Raw genomic sequence first — 23,304 nt, 5'->3', positions numbered from 1 at the left:
ACGAAATGAATGTAGGCACAGATAATAATTATATGTGAGGCCATTACATCGTTACTTATGTGCTTGTAGATGTTTAATCATGGACAACAAGCATTTTTCCCGGAGTTAGGTCGCATAAAAAGCGTCACATCCTCTTCCTTCTGCAGATTTTTAGGGGCCTACAAGAAACGAAAACAAGGTGCATGAAGCGGCTTTGCTACATTTTGTAAACTATCTGCTGGGCAACACGAACCGGCTGCAGCTTCTCAGCAATATAGGAAATAAATCACGATTTTTTCATCCATACTGCAAAGATGATGCAGCTGTCTGGTGCGTACCATGCTAAGGGAGCGTCTTTAAAAATGTGCTCGAAAATAAACGTCGAGCTGCGTAGGTAGCTAGGGGCTTGCAATCATTTTATTTTAGGCAGCCTCTAAAGCAGACATAGGATTATTCCAGGAAAGTATATGTGAGCAGTTTAAATTATATTTTAAAAATGTATATGCTATGTAGCTATCACTGAAATAAATGTAATTCAGTTCGCTTCATTTGTTAAAGTAGATACTTTAACATGATGCATGCAAGTGATTTAAATCTGTCTTAAATATGTAACACTTCAAAATTATGTTCTTTGTTTATGTAATTGTAAGTATTTGCAACATCATGGCTGTTAATTTATCCGAATCAGAATTGTCAACCTAAGGGTGTTTTTTATTTGCATTCTGTGTATTTTGGATTTGCACCTTTGATATGTTTTAGTACTTTTTACATCAACATTGTATAATGATTTCCACCAATATAAATAATGTTATACCTTATTTTATAGTATTAAAGATCTGGAGGATCTACAGTTCAATATAATCAAATCTAGTTTTATCTGACAGTTTAGTCCAAGAACACCCAATGCCATTCAGTTTGTCTCACATAAGGCAAATAAAAGTAGCAAATCCTCACTTTTGGAAACTGCATTTCATGCCTTGTTGGTTTAAAAAAATAAATAAATATTGGTTCAGTTGATTGACTGAATGATAAATCAAGTGATTTTCAAAGATAAAACACATGCATTTACAACACAACCATCATCAAATAGAGATAGGTAGAAATACAGCTTATATTTACAGTCAAGTAGACGAGAAATATATATGTTTACACATAACATGTACAACAACATACAAATTCTATATTAGATTTGAAATTATTTGTAATTTGAAAGAAACTTAATATGCAACTAAGTCAATGTTACCAAATGTCTTTTAATCCAAAACACACATTTATTTGAAATATGTGCCAGCAAACTGAATATCTTTGGGTTTTAAACTGGTAGCAAGATAAAATAAGGGATTTAAAGGCCATTGGTTTGACTCACTATTTTCCCCTTAAACACAGATTAATAAACTAACTAGATGAATAACCCTGTTTAACTGAAATGTATGTTCAATGCTACACATACTACAATGCTAAGTTATTAATAACATGCAGTATGATGTCCCTGTCTCTCAGTCAGCAGTATCCCACAGTAAACAGAGGGATGCCTCCAGCAGAGAGCAGCCATGCCCAGCGCGTCCTCTCCTCCCTGAACCAGCAGAGGGCGGTGGGCAGGTTCTGTGATGCAGTGTTGAATGTGGGAGGGGGGGTGGTCTACCTGGCCCACCGCAGCATCCTGGCCTGCTTCAGTGACCTCTTCCAGCAGTCCAACATGGCCGCTGCACCCTGCATGGAGTTCTGCCTGCAGGAGTGCCCCAAAGACGGCCTGGAGCTGCTGCTGAACTTCCTCTACACCGGGGAGCTGAAGCTGGAGGCTGACAACCTGGAGAAGGTTCAGCATGCAGCCGCCAGCCTGGGCGTTCCTGAGGCTCTCTCTCTGTGTCAGCAGTTCAAGGAGAACCCTGCTGATTCCCAGCCTTTCAAACGTAAAAGAGGCCGACCCAGGAAGTCCACATCCGGAGGTGGGAAGGAACTAAGTACATTTACTCAATCAGAATCAAAGCTTTTATTGTCATATGTACACAGTGTAGTTATGACAATGCACATCTTAAGTCACAGGCTCCTCCCACAGTGCAACACAATAAAACAGATAATAGTGCAAGTACATAAAATAAAATATAATATAATAGAAATTGTGCAGAATAGTCTTTATACAAGTCATTGGAATATTGATGAAACAGAAACAGGTTTATTGCCAAGTAGGTTTACGCATACGAGGATGTTTCCTTGGTGTATATGGTGCATACATGAACACAGTTAAAGAAGATACAAAGTAAGAAAGAAAAAACGACAACAAAGAATGACATTAAAGCCTTACCTTAAATCTTTAAATCTTGCATCTTTAGTATTTACATTTTCAGAATCCGAATCAGTATTCATCTTCTGTTCCCGCAGCAGGGAACTTTAAAGTGTCACAGCAAAAGTGGCATAGCAGGTAGAAAAGGCATGCAATTATAAGCTAACTTATTAAATATACAGTACAATTGCAAAGAAAAACGTCTGTATTTTATGCTTCTTTATGCTTCTACTCTACATTCAAAAGGGAAATCATGTAATTTTACTTCACTACATTTAGGCTATTTAAAAGCTTTAGATACTTTTAACCGATTGTATCTCTAAAAATTAAAATAGTGGAGTAACAACTTAAAGGTGGGGTAGGTAATTCACTTCAGAAACACTTGTTATATTCCATGGAATGTTCTCAACATCCCGATAGCAATGAATAAATTAAATGCTTTGACAATAAATACATACAAAAAATGTCATCTGTGGAAGCCGTGGCGCTGTAAAAAGCACGACCAATCAATCTGAGCCGGCCCGGCTAAAATAACTGGATGGCCTACCTGCCTGTCAGCCTTCCATCTGAGCACAGACTTATCTCGTGCCCTCATTGGTCATGTGCGCATTCGTGTGTGTTGGAGGAGGGGCTCTGTAAGGAAATAGATAGAACAAAGGTAGCCTATCAAAACGGCCGGAACACTTACAAATGTGGGCCGGTAGGATTTAGGTAAAAAAAAAAGAACTTTCTTTCTTTTTTTAAATTAATTTATTTTTAAATTGTATTTAAAACATTTTTTTTATTGGCCCTCCGGCCCACACACAGCACCGGCCCACCAGGGAAACTCCCGGTATTCCCAATGGCCAGTCCGCCCCTGTGTATAAATATATACACACATAAAAGGCAATTTTTCCGCAGAATGATTACTTTCACTTTTTATACTTTAAGTACATTTAGCTGAAGATTATTTTCTTCTTCTTCTTCTTCTTCTTCTACCTCTGTCCACATCAGATACGATCCCCAATGTTCCAGTCAAAGAAGAGAACCTGCTCACAATCACAAAAGTTGAGTCCAGCTTTGATGCTACCACAGCTGATTTAAGCATGACCTCTGGAGCTGCTACCACCACCACTCGCTCTGGTCGTGTGGTGAAGGGCCCCCGGCGACTTGTGACCGATGACAGCCAAACCACTGATTTCACAGACCAGGAAAAAGGCGATGAAATGGCTCTACTTGGCCCCAACGAGGCAGAAAGTGGTGTAGATGCTGTGGAGAGCCAAAACCCAGATCAGCTGACTGGTGAAACTGAGGTAGAAGACATAAGTGTTGGCAAATAATGATGATTTCTAAGCAAATATGGTGGGTATTATCTCCTTCGTCTTGTGCTATTTGCAGGTATCTGACTTGCAGATTGACTTAAATGACAACAGTGTTAACCAGGGGATGGAGGAAGTAGAAGAAGAAGAGGAAGAAGATGATGTGGGGGATTTTGAGGCGATCACTGAAGACACAGATGAAGAGTATGTTCCTGTCGAAGAGCCCGGTTCCTTATCCCCGTCCACTTCAACGGCACAGAAGCGCAAAGCTCAGAGTAAAACGGATAAAAGTGAGAATGGAGAGGCCGTGGAGGAAGACTCCAAGAAGGACTGTGTGCTGTGTCCCATCTGTAACAAATCCTTCAGGAGCAAATACTACCTTAAAGTCCACAACAGGTACACACCTTCAGTTTTAATTCAAAATATTGTTATAGATTGGCGACTAATGGGTCTTTCTCTGTAGGCGACACACAGGTGAGCGACCCTTTGGTTGCGCTAAATGTGGAAAGAGATACTTCAGGAAGGAGAATCTGTCGCTTCATGAGATCAAAGACTGTGCTAAAGTGCAGGTGAGTGTCTCTACATCCGTCCTAAATGTCAAGTTAGAATATAAAGAGTGTAACATCAGTGTTTGTGCTGTGTTTACATTACAGACATACACCTGCGTGACATGCTCCTCCACGTTCAACGGGAAAGTAGAGCTGCGTTTGCACGTTGTGTCCCACACGGGGAATATGCCCCACAAGGTACAGGCTGACACAACAAAAATAGCATTTGAATAAAAAGATATCACATTTGAAATGAGCTTCAGTGATATGGTGTCATGTTTTCCAGTGTTCATCATGTCCTGAACAGTTTATGCACAAGAAAAACTTGACGATTCACATGATGAAGGTCCATGGTCATCCCAAACCACATGCAGTGAGTCCTCTAATGTTTATTTGACTAACTGGTGATGTATCTACAGTAATAATGTTTTTTTTAGCTAAACAAAGGTTTCCCACAGTTCGCCATATATTTTCAATGCAAAAAAACACTTATGATCTCAAGGTTTAAGGTTGTAGTTTCATTCTGTTTTAACAATATTTTACTCTTCAGTGTTCCCAGTGCCCCAAAACCTTCCTAACTCGGACGGAGCTGCGTGTGCACGAAGCAGCCAAACATCGAGGGGAGAAGCCGTTTGTGTGTGAGGAGTGTGGCCATCGAGCGTCCAGTCGGAACGGCCTGCAGATGCATATCAAAGCCATTCACAGGTAGCTATTTCCTGATTTGTAAATTGGTTGCATTTGTGCAGATTGTCTGAGTCTTTTTTGTCTTGCTCTACAGGAATGAGCGGCCTTTCGTATGCACCCTGTGTGGCCATGCATTCTCCCAGAAGAACAACCTGAACATGCATCTGCGTATACACAGCGGTGAGAGGCCTTACCAGTGCCATCTCTGTGGGAAGACCTTCAGGACTCAAGGTAAAGACCATCCTCTTCTGTCTGCTGCCGTCTCCATCACTGTGAACACAACCAGATCGAATAAATAGGTTCTCAAACCAACAGACAACAAATCACATTATTTTAACCATATTGCTGCAACTTGAGTCACAATTGAAATGCACATATTTTTTGGATTCATTGGGACTAACACTTAAGTAGACTATTATATCTCTGTTGTCTTTTTTCAATAAACATCCACAAATCTGCCTAAAATCATAAAAAAAGACACTCTGTATAACCCCAGAACTTGCCCGAGATTCATCACGTTTTAAGTTGTTTTCGGTATTAAAGTAATACAGTGGTAGTTCTCTGTACATCCATGAGCAAACAACAATATGTAATAGCTTATTCCGCATACTTTCAATTATGCCATTTAAATGGGCTTAAGTACTAGGCCCCAGTGTAACTCACTGAAACCCCTGCATAGTCATACTTCCTGTTTACCTCCCCTATTTCATTTCATTTCAAACCTTTATTTAACGAGATTGGTCCCATTGAGATCATAGATCTATTTTTCAAGGGAGACCTGCAGCATATAGGTTCCACATGAAACATAAAACAATAAAGGACATTATACATTATATTTACAGGATACATTTACATAGTTATAGACATTTACAAGTGCCCATAGTATCAACAAGCATTTCATTTAGCCTAGCTTTAAAAACATGCAGAGGAATGAGATTGCTCAGTTTCTATTCTTGCTGAAGATTGTTCCAAGCAAGTGGAGCCAAACCAAAGCCAAAGAACTATGGGACATGTAGTTCAAACATTGTGTGCATGATTGTCCTTTTAAAAACTATTATGTGTGTCATAATAGGTTTGACAAAATCTGTTCACATTACATTTTTTTTAATGTTGCAATCATTGTTTTTTAAAATATTTTTATTCACATGTAAAAAAAGAAAAGAAAGTGTAACAGTGCATTACAGCAATTAAGGCATTTTCATTTTTTCCCTCCCAAAAGAACCCTTACTCACTTTCCCTTAACCCCGCCCCATCCCAACCACCCCTCTCCCGGAGCACTGAGGCAACAGTACATCAATACAATACAAAATGATAGATACAATAATATACATATACATACATACATACATACTAACACATATCCAGGGATGTCACATGGGCTGCCTATGTGGTGGACAGGGGAGTAATCATATCAGAATTATAGACGGATAAATAAAGGGAGAATCCCTACAGCGACACCATATCAGGGGGAAGACGGTCTACATAGCTGATCAGTGGCCTCCAATGAGCGTAAAACTTATCTGAGGAACCCCGGAGAGTAAACTTAATTTTTTCCAACTTTAGAAGAGACATAGTATCACTCAGCCACATTTGAAAAGAGGGAGGTAAAGGAGATTTCCACAAAAGAAGGATTTTCCTACGAGCAATCAAGGCGGTAAAGGCGATGACATTGGTTTGAGTGTTTGTAATGTTGATTCCATCTGGGGGCCGACCGAAAATAGCTACATGAGGGGATGGAGAGATTTTTAGACCTACAATTTCAGAAATACATTCGAAGAAAGATTGCCAGAAGCTAGATAATTTAGGGCACGACCAGAACATGTGAGTCAGGTCGCAGGGGGCCTGGGAGCATCTATCACACCGGTCATCCAATCTATCTGGATAAATCCTGGAGAGCTTAGCCTTGCTATAATGTAGTCTATGGAGAACTTTAAACTGTATTAGGCTGAGTCTAGCGCAACTGGAGGATGAGTTAACGGCTCTCAGGGCCTTCTTCCAAAAGTCATCAGAGAAGGTGAACTGTAGTTCCTTTTCCCAATTAGTTCTAATCTTGTTAATGGCAGATTCATCAACCGGAGAAAAAAGATCATAAAAGTAAGAGACATGGCGCCTAGACAAAGTTCTTGCTCTAAGTACAAGATCCACTCCACTGGGAGGCAGGGATTGAGGGAATTGTGGAGAGTGGGTCTTAGCAAAATCCCTTAGTTGAAAGTATCTAAAGAAATCAGATCCTCTTAGATTAAAGGCAACCCGTAGTTGGTCAAAACTGGCAAACAGGCTATCAATGTATAGCTCCCCTATGCAGCGGAGGCCTTCCCTCTTCAAGTGAGAAAATCGGGGGTCAATTGTGGCTGGTAAAAATAGATGGTTGTTACAGACAGGAGTTGCTTGAGGAAGAGTAAGCCAACCAAAGTGACGTCTAACTTGTGCCCAGATCTTTAAAGTGCCAATTACAACGGGGTTAGATGTGAATTGTGAGGGGGAAAGGGGCAGAGTGCTACACGCGAGGGCTTGAAGTGACGTGGATCGACATGAGTTGGCCTCCACAAGACACCAGTCACTCTGGGGTGAAGTGAACCAGAGCATGATCTTGTGTGTGTTTGTGGCCCAGTAGTAACCCATAAGGTTAGGTAAACCAAGCCCACCCAGGAACCTGTCCCTCTGCAGTAATGGTCTACTAGCTCTTGCATGTTTACCAGCCCAAATAAATGAGGAAATAATATTATCAATAGCAGTGAAAAAAGATTTAGGCAAAAAAATAGGTAGGCATTGGAACATGTATAGATATCTGGGCAGTACATTCATTTTTATTGTCTGAACTCTTCCTGCTAAAGAGAGTGCCAGATGGCCCCACCTCTGCAGGTCAGATTTGACTGTTGCCGTCAGGACAGTAAGATTTTGTTCCCGTAGCGCACTAAAAGACTGCGTGATTGCAATGCCCAGATATTTAAACCCTGAGTTGGATATTCTAAAAGGCAACGACAACGGAGGTAATTCTGTAGCCAATTGGTTGATAGGGAAACATTCACTCTTTTGGATGTTTAATTTGTATCCTGAAAATGAACCAAAAGTGGTCAAAAGTGAGAGAATGTGTGGAGTACTAGCTATAGGATCGCGCACATACAGAAGGAGGTCGTCAGCATATAACGAGACCCTGTGTTCGATATCCCCTCTCTGAATCCCCTTAATTCCTCTCTCTGCTTTTAGAGCAATCGACAATGGCTCGATAGCAATTGCAAATAGTAGTGGGGAGAGCGGACACCCCTGACGCGTCCCGCGAAAAAGAGGAAAGAATTTGGAGCGCTGGGTGTTCGTACATACAGAGGAGTGAGGAGAAGAGTACAGAAGTCTAACCCAGGAGACGAGGCCTGGACCAAAGCCCAGCTGTTGAAGGACAGAAAACAGATAGGCCCACTCAACCCTGTCGAAGGCCTTCTCAGCATCAAGAGATATGACAACCTCCGGTTCAGCAGGAGAAGGCGGGCTGTGGATGACGCTGAGAAGTCTTCGGACATTTGTGAAGGAGTGCCTCCCCCCTATGAATCCTGTCTGATCTTCCGAAATGATGGAGGGTATAATAGATTCCAACCGGCGAGCAAAAATCTTCGCAAGTATTTTCACATCTACAGACAGGAGCGAGATTGGGCGATATGATGCACAGCTCAACGGGTCCTTACCCTTCTTAAAGATCAGAGAGATAGAGGCTTGCATAAGGGTAGGCGGCAGTGAGCCTTGGACGTACGACGAATTAAACATATCTAATAATAATGGGGAAAGTTGATTTGAGAATTTTTTGTAGAATTCTACCGGGTATCCGTCAGGTCCCGGTGATTTGCCACTATTCATGGACTGTATTGCCTCTTTAATCTCAGCAAGCTGCAGGTTGGCATCTAGTGTCTGTTGGTCGTTAGTCGAAATCTTGGGCATATCCAATTTATCCAAAAATGTATGTAGCTGATCTTCGTTATCAGGGGATTCAGACGTGTAGAGACGAGAGTAGTAGGTTTTAAAGATGTTATTAATCTCTCCCGGGTCAGAAGTGAGAGAGCCCAACCCGTCCCGAATCTGGGTGATTTGGTTCGAGGCCACCCTAGCCTTTAGTTGGTGGGCCAGGAGACGGCCAGCTTTATCGCCATGTTTATATATAGACCCTCGTGAGTGTAGAAGGAGTCGTTCAGCCTCTCTTGTTAGGAGAAGGTCAAGTTCTGTTTGGAGCCCCATCCGTTCTTTAGATAGATCAGATGATTGAGTGGAAAATAGTTGGTTGTCTAGATTAATGATAGATTCTTCCAGTTCTCTTTGGCGTGCTCTACGAAGTTTATTAACATGAGACGTATGCGAGATGATCTTACCCCTAAGAAAAGCTTTAAGGGTTTCCCAGAGTAGGGACGCAGAGGTCTCTTCATTTTGGTTGGTCTCACAGAAGAATGCAATTGATTCCGAAATACACTCACAAAAGGCTGCATCAGAAAGTAAAAGAGGGTCAAGACGCCAGAATCTAAATTCCTTAGGCTTATGATCAAAGTGAAGGTCCAGGATCACAGTTGAATGATCTGATACAGTTATCGGTGAGTATTGAACGGAGACAATCGACGAAATAAATGTTTTATCAACAATAAAATAATCTATGCGAGAGTATGAACGATGTGCATGGGAAAAGAAAGAGTATTGCCTAGCCGAGGGGTGTAAAAATCTCCACGGGTCGACGTAGCCATAGTGGTCCATAAAAGCAGAGAGAGTCTGTGCCGTTTTAGAGGGCGCCACAGTTCTGGAACTAGATCTGTCTAGTGTTGGGTCTATAACACAATTCATATCTCCTCCCAGTATCAATAGATGGGAATTCAAATTGGGTATGGTGGAGAATAGCGATTTCACACAATGATGATCATCCCAATTGGGAGCATACACAGAAACTAAGATGACCGGCTTCTGATAGAGAGTACCAGAAATGATGACATAACGTCCATTTGGATCTAAAATTGTATTAGTAGGGGTGAAATTTACTTTTTTCCGAATTAAAATGGCTGTGCCCCTTGTCTTTAGGTTAAATTGTGAATGAAACATTTGTCCAATCCACGGCCTATTCAGCTTTCGCTGATCAGATTTACAGAGATGTGTCTCTTGTATAAACATTATATCCGCCTTCAGGTTTTTAAGATGTGTCATAATCTTTGTGCGTTTCACCGAAGCATTCAACCCACCAGTGTTCAAAGAGAGTATCCTGACCGCCTGTCCACCACCAGTCCCTGTACCAGTTATATTAGCCATGACACTGCATACAGCATCGAAGGTGTAAGATCAGCCTTAGAACATCCACAACTAAAAATGGAGAGAACAGTGTACATAAAGATGACAAAACAGAATGTAAATGAAACAGCTGCCTCAAACAAATGGAAACCTGTAGCCCCATCAAGATAAATGCCCCACCCTCTCCCTCCCATCCTCTACTCCTTCCCACCTCCTCCCATGCCCTAGACCCCCTCCCTCCCCACCCCTGAGCTCCATCTGCCAATGAAATTGGCAATAACTTCCCTACCTGAATCATCTCTCCTTCTTCAAGGTGTCTCAGTACCCACATCATGCAGATACAACCTCCTTAGTAAGTGTAACAATTGTGAACAGCAAATGTTAACAAGAACATTGCAAAAGTGCAAGAACATCCCGGGTATAGTGTAAATACAAAAATGAAAACAATTAAATTAAATTAAAATAGATGTAAACATGTCACATCGTCTGCTGACTTGGCCGAGCAACGTTAGTTATAAAAGAAATGACGTCCCAACAGAACGACGGCTGTAAAGTGCCCAGAAACAATTGTGAACAGCATGAGTTAACAAGGACATTCGAAAAAGTGCAAAAAACACCCCGGGTATATAGTGTAAATATACAAATGTAATCATACAAAAAATAAATGTAGACAACATGTCGCATTGTGCGCTGTCATGGCTAGGTAACGTTAGATTATACAATCAATTGTGTCCCAACATAACGGTTGTAACGTACCCAGTCCACCATCAATGCAGCGCCAGCGCGGTTTAGCCTAGCCTAGCTTAGCTCAGCCACCACTAGCCTAGCACAACATCAGTGGTTAGTTAGCCGGCTCGCGTTCATAGCCAGCTGCAAAGGCTACAGCCTCCAGGGGCGAGGGGAACCTTTTCTTAGCCCCACTTCCAAGTGTGATCTGCAGGCGAGCAGGGAACAGAAGAGCCGGTCTGAGGCCTAGGTTGTACAGCTTTGACATGATGTCTCGGTATTTCGCCCGCTGTTCGAGAACCTCCTGTGTGAAGTCCTCGTAGATCTGCACTGGTGTCCCACGGTAGCGGAGATCCCCTCGTCTCTTGCGGGCCTCCCGGACAATCAGGTCCTTTATTTGGTAGCGATGCAGCCGGCGCTCTGTGTGCACGGTCCAGCTCGGGAGGGGATGAGAGAGTTTCATTGCCTAGCAGCTCCACCAAAAATTCAGAAAAGAAGGTTGTAGGCCGGGGTCCCTCAATAGACTCAGGAAGTCCAATGATTCTAATGTTATTTCTGCGGCTCCGACCTTCCAGATCTGCGGTCTTCGCAGCTAGCTTAGCATTGCTATCTGCTAATACCACACACTTCTCCTCGAGTATACGGAGTCGCTGATCTTGCCGATTGGCATTGGTCTCAAGAGAGTCTATTTGTTCCCCATGTTCTGCTACTGTGGTCTGCGTTTGGTTCAGCTTCGCCTCCAGTACCGCAAAGGCAGCTTTGAAATCAGCTGAAATGCTAGCTCTGTGCTCTTCAAGCAGGCTAATTATGCTAGCCATGTCCGCGCCAGCAACTTCACTTGCACTTGAGACAGCAGTTTCGGTCTTTTTTGCCTGTTTCGTCTCCGTTTTCAACGCAGGGTTTCGGCATCACATCGGCTTGTTCTGATTTATAGTCCAAATTATGTTCACACAATACGGGTTTAACTCAACTTCGGTGGTTTTAAATTAAATGTAGAAAGTAAAATCGTGGGAGAACGAGACAACGCAGCCCTCACATGTTCGTCCAACCGGAAGTCTCTCATTGTTATTTCTTGAGATTACGGAGATTTAGAGAAATTAAAGATTGGGAGTAATGCATTTGAAAACCCACTGAATTAGATTAATATAGATATATTAATAATTCGATGTATCCAACTACTGAAAGCAGTCTTCTTGAACACACTACAAACATTTATTTAAATAGATTTTTTGTTTCATGTTTGAATCTGTCTTTCTAATCCCAGCCAGTCTAGATAAACACCAGCGGACACACACTGGTGAGCGTCCGTTCAGCTGTGATGTGTGTGAGCAGCGATTCACAGAGAAAGGCGCGCTCGTCCGTCACAAGGCCAGCAAACACGAGGAGGGTCGACCCCACTGCTGTCAAATCTGTGGCAAGACCTTCAAAGGTGCCATAAAAAAACCTATAAATCAATAAGCCATGTACCCTGAGGAGAAAAGCCTTGAAAACTCACTTAATGTTATTTATTGCTTTTTACACAGCGAGGGAGCAGCTGCGTGTTCACCTGCGTCGCCACAAGGGCATGAGGAAATTCGAGTGCATAGACTGCGGCTACAAGTTCACTCGACAGGTGAGCTGGCGTCCTGATTATTGATTTAGTTTCACCATAAATGATTAGCAGAGGATGGTTTCGATCCATCGACCTCTGGGTTATGGGCCCAGCACGCTTCCGCTGCGCCACTCTGCTGCCACCTCAGATGGGACTCGAACCCACAATCCCTGGCTTAGGAGGCCAGTGCCTTATCCATTGGGCCACTGAGGCTTGTGCTGCTGTAGGGGGAGCCAGTGTGGACACATTGTCCCCGGTGGTATTCACATGCTAATCCTTTCTGAATGACTCTTCTATAGAAAGGGACGGTTGCCTTTGTGTTCAGTTAGGGAGAGTTCCTGAATGTGTTAAAAGGAAGTGTGGTGTTGTTCATTGTGTGCAACACTGCAGGATAAGTGTTTGGTCTTTAAAGTAAAAAAACAAATACTCTAATCTATATCGCTCTAATTTTGTTTTAAGAATTTTTAGTTAATGGAATGACGGTTGTGAAAAAAGTATAATGTTTGTCTGAATCAAAGAAAATCCCCTGATTTATTAAGAAAAAAGGAAACAAATACAGCATAAGATAAGAGATAAGATAAGATGGTACTTTATTGATCCCAATTTGGGAGATTGTTTTTGTTGCAGCAGCATAAAAGACAAGGCATTTTACAATAAAACAAGAATAGAAATAAAATAGAAAATATACATGTTGAAATAGAAAATATACATGTAGATATTATATACATAAATATGACATATGGAATATTAAATATTGAGCAGATAGCGTATCTTATTCTGCCGTGGAGAGAAATTAATATTATTTTAGAACAGACGACCTTACAACAATTTCTAATGAACTCAAATCTATCCATTCAACTTAGTTTTATGTCATATCTTTTCATTTTCGCAATTTTTATTAATTAATTCAGAAATGTTTCTAACAAAAACATGCTATCTGGGTGTCTGGTAAAAGCCGTTTCAAACTTTTACAATGTAAAATGCTATTATGATTTCATATACGTATTTATTAATGAACAAAGTGAACATTGTAGTTAGTTTACTTTCTAAGAAAAACTAAAACTTTAATAAAAATAATGTTTAAATGGCTTGTTTTGTACATCTAACAGTCTAATACCCCCTGTTTATAAAATGTTCCGTTTACAAAGGACAGAGAAGTAGCAAATTGTTTAATAAAAAATAAGCCAAAAGAAAAATTCAAAATAAAGTATTAAAAAAATAAATAAAATAGGGAGTCTTTGGTAATCTTATTGAATTGTTGACACATTTTAACCTTTACACGTTTGCCCTTCCAGGCACACTTGCGACGGCACACTCAAATCCACAAACGCACGGAGAACTACAACCCCCGGCAGAGGAAGCTGAGGAACCTGGTGGTGCAGGACGTGGAGGGAAGTCCTGATGAGAGCGAAGCTGCGAAAGACGAGGAAGACTCTCTGATGGCCGGGAAGACCAATTACATCCCAGAGGCAACCGCTGACGTCCAGGAACCCACAAACCCAGAGCCAGGAGCTCTCGTAGTGATGGAGTCGAGTGTCCCTGTGATGGAGGAGGCGTCCAATCAGAACCTGGGACACGTCGGGGCGGCGGAGAGCTTCTCTGTGCCAGAAGTGTTGCAGCAAACACAGCTGGACACCGAGGCGTTGGAGTCCACGATAAATGCAGAGAACGTTTGAGAACATACCCCTCAGAGTTGAAGTCACTGTGAAGACCATTTCCTAATGAGAGCACTTATCATTAGATGTGATTTAAGGACATCTACCGATCCAAAGATGGAACTGGAACATGGCCAGCTACTTCTGAGTTTCTAGAGAAGAGCATTACTAATTATCAGGCTTTTATTTTTGGTAAATTAACTGCATGCTTGTGAAGGCTGCTTGAATGTGAAATGATATTGTTTTTGTATTGCTTCCTTCCATCTATGTGCCTATACTGCAGCTAAGGTAATAAATGCTCTTCAGTGGCGCTCTGTTTCCATATCAACATTATTTGGAATCAAGACACTACACAGGTTATTGTTTTATGTTAAAATACACAGCTTTATAAGTGAATGCATTAGCGTACTCCTATTTATAAAAATATTGTCCCACTCAGCTGCAACTACTATCCACTGTTTATAAGAAATATATTAGCAACATGCTAATCAAATGTGACTGGGCTAATGAACTCTCCTGTCTGCAGTTCAATTTATGCTAACCACATTGTAAACATTTTACAAACACAATACGCTAGGTTAGGAATATACTGTATTTACAAACTTGTGTGAAAACTATACCATAAAAACATGAAACTAAACGAGAACAAATTGAGATTCTTTTGCACTTCCAGTTACCGACCACCCATCACTAACGCGTTACTTTTCTTGTTGCAACTGATAGGCGGGGACATCTAAGCAACCACAGCACAAATATATCCATGAATAAAAATACAAAACCACAAAAAAATACAAATCTTAAATAAAAATCTTCATGCACATTCTACTTCTGGTTATAAAGCTTAGTTCAAGGGTCAGGAGGAGATGTCTAAATATCACTCAATGGTATATCAACCGAATACAAGTCATTCAAACAATGCAGCCGTCCTGAAATCCTACAATAGTGACAAAAGATTACTCAGTACAACTGAGTACAATATATCTCAACCCTTCATGTGAAGCCATAAGGCTGTTTAGTAATACGTATCAATTGTGATTGTCGTTTTTGGAATGTAAACTGATCGTTGCTGTTTCTGAACAAATATTTGGCTAATTGTAAAAGGAGAACATTGGTTTAGCATTGCAGCGCTGTAAACTGACAGACTCTGACTAGAGATATTTTTAGCTAGAGATATAGTTAATAATAATATATATAGTTAGATGCATTTTTGGTTTACTTATCTGCTTGGAAGCAGGATAAGGGAAAGACTACAGGCCCTGGTTTTAGTGAAACTTTGGAAGTGGGAAGGAGGGGCCATGGAAGAAAATATAACATTTTGGAAATCACTCAGCGGATACACACATTATTTTTTTAACTTAAAGAAAGAACCATGGCAAATTCCTTCTTTCCTCAAATTTGTTGCCTACATTTCCCACAATGCAACTGCCAACATTACTTTTGTATCAACGTAGTTAGACAAAACAAGTCTAAGAAACCCCACAGCGCTGCTACATGAGGGGGATCAGTCTTTAGATGTAACAGGGATCTGGGTCCGATCAGTGCGCTGGGTTCACGTCCTGGTTCTGGTTCTGGTTGAGATTGTTGTTGAGGTTTTGGAGCGCTAGGTGCCGGTGGTGCCGGTGCAGGTGGATGGCGTTCGACTCGGGGATTTCGGCGGGTGCGAACGCGCTGCTGACCTGCGGCATGAACTGTCGGAAGATGCTGACGCTGCCGTGCCAGAAGGTGGGCTGCGGCAGGCGCCCGGCCGGGGTCCAGCAGCGCGTCGTCGGGTCGAACGTCTCCACCACGTCCGACAGCTCGAACGTGTTGTCGTAACCCCCGGAGACGTACAGTTTACCGCCCAGCGCCGACACACTGCCTCCTACATGGACCTGGATGAAAGACACAAGATTGAGAAAAAGAAAATGGAGCCCCAACAAATATGCTGGATGTAGTAATTGAATTCATAAATATATAATACATGTAGTTCTTTATATATGGAGCCCCAAAATGAAGCTTTATCATTTTCCATTAAAACACACACAAGCTGTCTAATAATCACTGTACAGGACATTAATAGACACATCTCATTATCATATGGAAATGTTAATAAATGTAGGATTAAATACAACAACAAAAAAAGTCTAAATAAATTAAGATTTTAACAAATGATTTGTGATAGGAAAATATTTCTTTAAATATAAAAAAAAAAAAAATAGATTATTATTTTCTCTATTTTAATAATTCAACTACAAGTATAATTTGTCTATTTATTGAGCATATTCAGAATCAGAAACAGGTTTATTACCAGGTAGGTTTACACGTACAAGGAATTTGACTTGATGTCATGGTGCATACATAAAAAATAACATTAAAGAATATTAAAAATAATAAAAGATATAGTAAAATATAGCAGTATCTACATAGAAATAGAATGGAATAAAATTGAATACAATTCCATTGAATCATATGATCACATTTGACTGCTTTGTGTCAACTTTGGGGCTAATAGGTTCATGTTATATTGTAAGGGGCAGTCATAAGTCATATTTTACATTAACAAAGCTTCGAAGTAATAATAGAGATTCAGAAGGCCGTACTGTATTTAGAAAGCTAAATAAAACCGTGACAAGCGGCAGTCGTTCATGTATTTATGATCATATTTGAATTGACTGCAGTGTCGTTGACCCCTGATTATGGGTCAGAGCTATTAGAGAGCTAACAGGTTAGTTTTAAAGCATGCTAGGGTCGAATGTGAAATACAAACCTGGGTCATCGGACTAATTTTGTCCCACTCGTTCTTTTGAGGATTATAAACATCCACCTCGGCCGAGTCATCCCTGCAAATAGAAACACACCATGGTCAGAGCAGTCATTACTCAGATGTAGACACGCTAACTTCACTGAGGATCGCAACAACAATTTAGTATGAGCCAATGTTTCTTTAGTGAGATGGAGTAATAATGTAACTGTTACTCAGAGCCTTTGAATTGTCACTTCTATAACATGAGTAGGGTATTTTGTATGGTCATTTTGTATTTAACAAATCACCACATCTTCTATTTTAATAAGCCTTTTTTTGGTCATTTCTCACGGCGGGAAACTGGGCAGTTAGCGCACCCATGTGGTAGAACACCAGAATGAGTGTTCAATAGTTAATATAGTCCACATGCCTTTATTATAAAGCATTTACGAGAAGTGGAAGTACTCAGAGCCTTAATGTAACTAAAGTGCGAATATAACAATGTTAAAAGGAAACAATTTAAATCGACAAACAACTATTTTCATCTTTAGCAGTTTCACACTTAGCTGATTTATTAGTTTATCGATGTTGTTTTTGTTTAATCTTCTTGGTAATAAAGTAACTGGTAACAAAAGTAATCAAATTGATTGGTGAAGAAGAAGCAGCAAAAAGTGGAAAACATGTACACGACAGGGTTTCCGTTAGCCGGTAATTACCGGTTTTTAGCTGGTAACATTTATTAAAAAACGGTAAATTCAAAACCTGCCGGTCAAAATGTCCGATAATAATGCTCATACAAAACTTAGATAACGTATGCTATCCCTAGACATTTGTGACCCTCTCTATCGAAATCTGTCGGAAGTCGCAACGGCTCATTTAAAAAATAAACGTGGATTTGACAGGGAACTTCCTGTTGCCTCCCTGAGGGAATATGACAGGCACCTCTCACTCGCACCCTGCTTTTCCTCAGCGCCGCTCGCCCTCCCTCCGGCTGAAATTATGAATGTGGTGTATAGTAATCATAGATAACACGGCAGGGTCCGTGAGAGTTGGTTTTCATCTGATTTCAAATAAACAAAGTCTTGGCTTTCAGAATATTAAACTTGTTTCGGCAAATTCAGATGATAAATACAACTTTGAAGCTTCGGCATAATTACAAGCAGAGAACGGAGTAACTTTACGTCACAGCAGGCATAACAACAGCCGGTGTTTCTTCTGAGAGTTTTCCCCGGGAAACGAACAATAGACCTAGACACAAACACGTCATACATATTACACACACTCGTGAGCTTCTGTAATACTTATAGGCCTAGTAAACGTTGAAGGAATGTATCAGTTGCCTTCGTGGCACGCAGTTAGATATGGTTAAACAATCCAACATTCACACATTTTCCCTCAAAAATAGCAGTAAGCCTGTCGATAAGCCTACCTCTGAGTCTGACTCTGCGCCTGATGAAGCAACCCCGCAAACATCCGAAACCGCAGGTCCAGCGGTGAAGAAGGCGAGAGTACACTTTAAAGCCGATTGGCAGAAGAAATTCAAATGGCTTCAATGTGAAAGTGTCGATGGAGTGGAAAAAATGTTTTGCTCCCTTTGTGCTAGGTCAGGGAGGAAAAATGGCTTTACCAGAGGATCAACCAACATGAGAGCATCAGCCCTCACAGAGCACAGCCAGTGCCAAGACCACACGTTCGCAGTTAACGCAGGACAACAACAAATGGCTATGAAAAGTCATATCGACAGCGCAAAAGAACAGAGCAGCCAGAAGCTGCATTCCCCATTAAAAGTGGTGTTTCACATGACCAAAAATGATAATCCAGGTAACCAGTTCAGAGGAATGACTGATTTACTGAGGGCAGTAGGGGCTCCTGATTTTGGAACCGATGACGGCATTTACAAGCATAGCGAATCCTTGTGTGACATGGAGAGGGCACTGGAGGGTGTTATTATGAGGCAGCTTGACGAAAAACTTAAGGCCAGTGAATTCATTGGAATCATCATTGATGAGACTGTCAGTATTACAGTGGAAAATAAATGAATCGTATTTGCCAAGATTGAAAACAAGGGCAAGATTGATAACTTTTTCCTGGGCAATTACATTGCATTCCGGAACTGCGCAGTGCATATATGAGAAAGTGGTGGAGGTGCTGAGAGGGAGAGGAATTGAGCTATCAAAGGTCATGGGCCTGGGCTCGGATGGAGCCAGTGTGATGACAGGGAAACGTGCTGGAGTTGGTGCTCTCTTGAAGAGAGTAAATCCCTTCTTGATCCAGGTGCACTGTGTCGCTCACCGAGCTGCACTTGCAGCTGTAGATGCTCCAAATGCTGTGAGTCAGGTGAGCGCATACAGACGCACTGTGAATACAATCCATTCATTCTACAAGCTCTCCGCAAGTAGGACGAATCGCCTCCGTCAGCTGACAGCGACCCTAAGCGATGAAGACATGGTTAGTTTGAAACGGCCATGCGCCATCCGTTGGCTGTCCTTGCATAACGCAGTGCAAAGTGTTAAAAGCAACTAGCCTGCTCTGGTAATGGAGTTGAACAGTGAAAAAGTGAACGGCAATACCCAAGCCCAAGGTATTCAAAATCAGATTCAGCAGTACTCTTTCATTGCTCTCACCCACTCACTGTCTGATGTACTTCCAGTGATGACTAATTTGAGTTTGGTTTTTCAAAAGGAGGACGCATCTATCGCAGGTCTTACACAGCTGAAAGGTGAGCTAGGCCCAGAGGAGGTGGAATTCCAAAATGATCTCCAAGATGGAAAGTATATAAATGTGGAAGTGACACATCTGAATGAAAGGTCCATTCAGGCTCACACAAACGTACGATCAAAGTACATTCAGCATCTCATCAATGCGTTACAAGACCGATTCCCCGATGACACTCTGGATCTCATCAGCTCCCTCGACATCCTTCTGAACCCCTCCCGATACCCCCATGCACAGTCTGGTAAGCAATTCTCTCAACATTTCTCTTGGTCATATTCATTTTATCCTATCGGCACATATTCTACAATATATAACTTCTGCGCAGCACCTGACACTCTCTTTATCTCTTGCTAGTAGCTAGCCTACTATTATAGTAGCCTATACAGCGGGCATCCAAATTAAATAATTCCGTCCCAATATCCATCAAATTCGCTCCAATAGTGCTCCTTAATTAAGATGTATTTCTTCCTTTACGAAATAATTTAAATCCATCCAGTTTGTTCCACTGTTTTGTACACTTTTGAGACTTTTAAAACTATTTACCGCTGTGGCATTCCCTGTTGAATATAAACTAGGAAATGGCGCCTATAGTACTACTACTACGACTAATAATAATAATAATAATAATACATCCTTTCAGCGTTTCAGGAATATGCCAGAGACGCCACTGAAATGGTCATTGCACATTTTGGCCATGAAGTGACTGAATCAGCTGCCGCACCTCTCATCGATGTCAAGCGCGCCCGGCGAGATGCAGTGGCAGTGATGACAGCGCTCCACGGCTATGGGGGTTTAACTTTTGCCACAGCTTGCAAAGTGCTCATTTGTGAGTTCAGCGAGCTGTACCCTGACTGGGCTACACTGGCTAAAATTGCCTGTGTTCTGCCCGTGTCAAGCGTGCCTGCAGAGAGGGGCTTCTCCTTGCTGAACCGTGTCAAGACATCACTGCGGAGTCGTCTGGAGGAGGAGAGAGTGACGCGGCTTATGCGTATTGCAAGCTGCAAAGACACCTTGGACACGTTTCATTTCAGCTCTGCAGCAGAGGACTTTGCCGCAATGAAAGCAAGGAGAAAGTAAAAAGGGTAGCCTAGGGTAAATGTGATGCCTTTTTTTAAAACGGGCTCCAGATGTTACACGTGTTTTTTTTTAATAGCCTACATTTTAGCGGCTAATGAGGTTTTGCTCAATCGTTCCTGTTCGTTTTGTTTAATCGTTTCTGTTGTTCATTAAATAGTCAAACTGATTTGAGGTCGTTGTCATTCTTTCGTCAATCTAGGTGTACATTATAGTTGCGTTTGTAAGATAGACTGTTATTGAAACATGACCGGTAAGTTTAGAATTTATCCGGTAAAATAAATTCTGTCCGGACATCTGACCGGCGAGAAAAAATCCTAGCGGAAACCCTGGTACACGAGTACAACTACCTCAAATGTATTTAGATCTGTCCTGGAATAAATAAACTTCGATCATTCGTGATTATCAATATCTGGTCTACAGTTTTAAAGAGGACACAACGCATTTGTCCTCCCATGAACACTTCAAATAACCAGTTTACTCTGAACCTACTAAGTTTAAACATGTAACTGAACACTTCCCTCCTCACCTGATGAAGTAGATGAGGCTTTTGAGCGTCACAGTTTTGGGAGTGAAGGACCAGGGGGGCATCTGTCCGCAGCTGACCAGGGTCCAGCGGTTGGACTCAGCGTCGTAGCTCTGGATGGCCATGGTCTCGTCCCCGGTGAGCGAGCCGATGGCGTACAGCCGCCCGCTGCAGGTGGTGGTGGAGCAGTTGTCCATGGGGTGCAGCATGGGGGGCAGGGCCTCCCAGCAGTCCAGAGCGTGGTCGTAGCGCTCCGTGCTGTCGGACGCCACCACGTACAGCTGGCCCTTCACCACCACCGAGCTGTGGTACTCCCTCGGCTTCAGCATGGGCGCCGCCTCCGTCCACTCGTTCACGCTCGACTTGTAGCGCCACACGCCGTCGTAGAGGCGCGAGCCATCAGAGCCGCCTGGAGGACACGGACATGGTTAATATGCACCGGGGATTCCTCATTTTCTGCTGCATAAAAGATTCAAATAATAATACATTGGATTTATATAGCGCTTTTCCTAATGCTCAAAGACGCTTTACATAAAATCAGAAACAGTACAACGAAAACAAAAACCATAAACAGTACTCCTAATGCAAGTGTGAGTAAAGTGGGGGGGGGTTGATCAGAGTCTGAAAGCTAGAGCAGTATAATATTATACGGCAAAGGAAAGAAGCAGATTATTCCAAATCCTCCAATTTATATTTCAAAGGTTCATTATTACAGTTTTATTTTATATTGTATGTGAAGCACAACGTACCATTATAATAACGCTCTTTATCAGCCTTTGAAACTGAAACCATTTTGGGAAGAAAAAATAAATGAAATTATAATCATAATGTATCATAAACGTGAGACGATTAGTCGACTAATCGCCTTAATTGACGACTAGACAAATCTTTAGTCGAGGGCAGCCCTAAAGTTCTGAAATATAACGAACATTACACATTCATAAAACGGCCGGTCGAGGTGGCAGATCAATGAAATGAATAGGCATATAAATAAACACAGGTCGGTATACAGATGATACAGGGATAACAAAGTACAGAAATCTTCAAGACATCTGAAAGAATATGATGTTTAGCTACCCTCCCCCCCCGGTCGTTGGTTTTATTGATCATTACCAACATTCTGTTTCAAAAACTCCATGAAAACTGCCAGCTTTCCTTTAAGTAATGTATGTTAGGTTTTCTAAACACATGCTGACAGATCCTTAATGTGGGGGAAACCTCTGAAGCAATTGGAGTCAGGACTCGGAGAGACACGATGAGAGCTGGAGCTTTGATGTCAAACACTGACGGTTTATTTGGAGCGTCGGCCGGAGAATTCACAAGACATGTCACGGGCCACGAGTTGACCACACGGTTGAGATGCCACAATCAATTCTGAAGACCCCTCCTGTAGCTCGAGGTTTTAACTAGTTCAGAGTGTAATAATCAGGGGTGCACATAACTTTTTTGCCCTGGTTCTCAAAGGAGCACTTGGAGATGTTGCTCGGTGCTCATCCTTAAAATGAAATAAACCGTAACTTTTGAGGGGGTCTTGACTTTATTTGCCAGACACACGGCACTGAACACACAGAGGTGAACACAAGACAACATTAGCACGACCAGTAATCCTACAAGCTGTCATCATACCCTCCTGACTGTTCTCCTGACTGTCCTCCTGACTGTCCTCCTGACTGTTCTCCTCACTGTCTTCCTCTCTGTTCTCCTCTCTGTTCTCCTGACTGTCCTCCTGACTGTCCTCCTGACTGTTCTCCTCACTGTCTTCCTCTCTGTTCTCCTCTCTGTTCTCCTGACTGTCCTCCTGACTGTTCTCCTCACTGTCTTCCTCTCTGTTCTCCTCTCTGTTCTCCTGACTGTCCTCCTGACTGTCCTCCTGACTGTCTTCCTCTCTGTTCTCCTGACTGTTCTCCTGACTGTTCTCCTGACTGTCTTCCTCTCTGTTCTCCTGACTGTTCTCCTGACTGTTCTCCTGACTGTCCTCCTGACTGTCCTCCTGACTGTCTTCCTCTCTGTTCTCCTGACTGTCCTCCTGACTGTTCTCCTGACTGTTCTCCTCACTGTCTTCCTCTCTGTTCTCCTGACTGTTCTCCTGACTGTTCTCCTGACTGTTCTCCTCACTGTCTTCCTCTCTGTTCTCCTCTCTGTTCTCCTGACTGTCCTCCTGACTGTTCTCCTCACTGTCTTCCTCTCTGTTCTCCTCTCTGTTCTCCTGACTGTCCTCCTGACTGTCCTCCTGACTGTCTTCCTCTCTGTTCTCCTGA

The 23,304-nt window shown here is 42.0% G+C and overlaps 2 protein-coding genes and 2 non-coding genes across 5 annotated transcripts in view; 1 reads left to right on the top strand and 3 right to left on the bottom strand.

Moving 5' to 3' along the window:
* Positions 1-133: 133 nt before the first annotated feature.
* Positions 134-14,644, top strand: zbtb48 (zinc finger and BTB domain containing 48). Its single transcript, XM_034218190.1, has 12 exons — positions 134-309; positions 1,480-1,925; positions 3,254-3,552; positions 3,638-3,954; positions 4,022-4,127; positions 4,212-4,304; positions 4,393-4,479; positions 4,657-4,811; positions 4,885-5,021; positions 12,028-12,192; positions 12,287-12,375; positions 13,650-14,644. The coding sequence occupies exons 2-12, from the start codon at positions 1,508-1,510 to the stop codon at positions 14,028-14,030; spliced, it is 2,247 nt and encodes a 748-aa protein (XP_034074081.1). The 5' UTR covers positions 134-309; positions 1,480-1,507; the 3' UTR covers positions 14,031-14,644.
* trnam-cau lies at positions 12,421-12,492 on the bottom strand. Its single transcript has one exon. It is a non-coding gene; the product is annotated as a tRNA-Met (tRNA).
* Positions 12,495-12,567, bottom strand: trnar-ccu. Its single transcript has one exon. It is a non-coding gene; the product is annotated as a tRNA-Arg (tRNA).
* The window catches only part of klhl21 (kelch-like family member 21), a 26,637-nt gene continuing 17,915 nt past the window's right edge, over positions 14,583-23,304 (bottom strand). The window contains exons 3-5 of one of the 2 annotated variants that reach the window (XM_034218193.1): positions 21,050-21,455; positions 16,756-16,828; positions 14,583-15,880 (exon numbers count right to left, since the gene is read on the bottom strand). In XM_034218193.1, coding sequence (XP_034074084.1) covers positions 15,545-15,880; positions 16,756-16,828; positions 21,050-21,455 — 815 coding nt within the window. In that variant the 3' untranslated portion in view covers positions 14,583-15,544. The remainder of the gene's footprint in view (positions 15,881-16,755; positions 16,829-21,049; positions 21,456-23,304) is intronic. The other variant, XM_034218194.1, reaches the window with a different exon arrangement.

Source organism: Gymnodraco acuticeps, unplaced genomic scaffold (assembly GCF_902827175.1).
Source record: "Gymnodraco acuticeps unplaced genomic scaffold, fGymAcu1.1, whole genome shotgun sequence".
In the NCBI taxonomy this organism is placed as follows: domain Eukaryota; kingdom Metazoa; phylum Chordata; class Actinopteri; order Perciformes; family Bathydraconidae; genus Gymnodraco; species Gymnodraco acuticeps.
This window is presented reverse-complemented; position numbering and strand designations above follow the sequence as displayed.

Coding starts and splice junctions, on each gene's coding strand:
- zbtb48 (XM_034218190.1), top strand. CDS start 1,508: ATGCCTCCAGCAGAGAGCAGCCATGCCCAGCGCGTCCTCTCCTCCCTG. Junction 1,926..3,253: donor CAGGAAGTCCACATCCGGAG/GTGGGAAGGAAC, acceptor TGTCCACATCAG/ATACGATCCCCAATGTTCCA. Junction 4,305..4,392: donor CGGGGAATATGCCCCACAAG/GTACAGGCTGAC, acceptor CATGTTTTCCAG/TGTTCATCATGTCCTGAACA.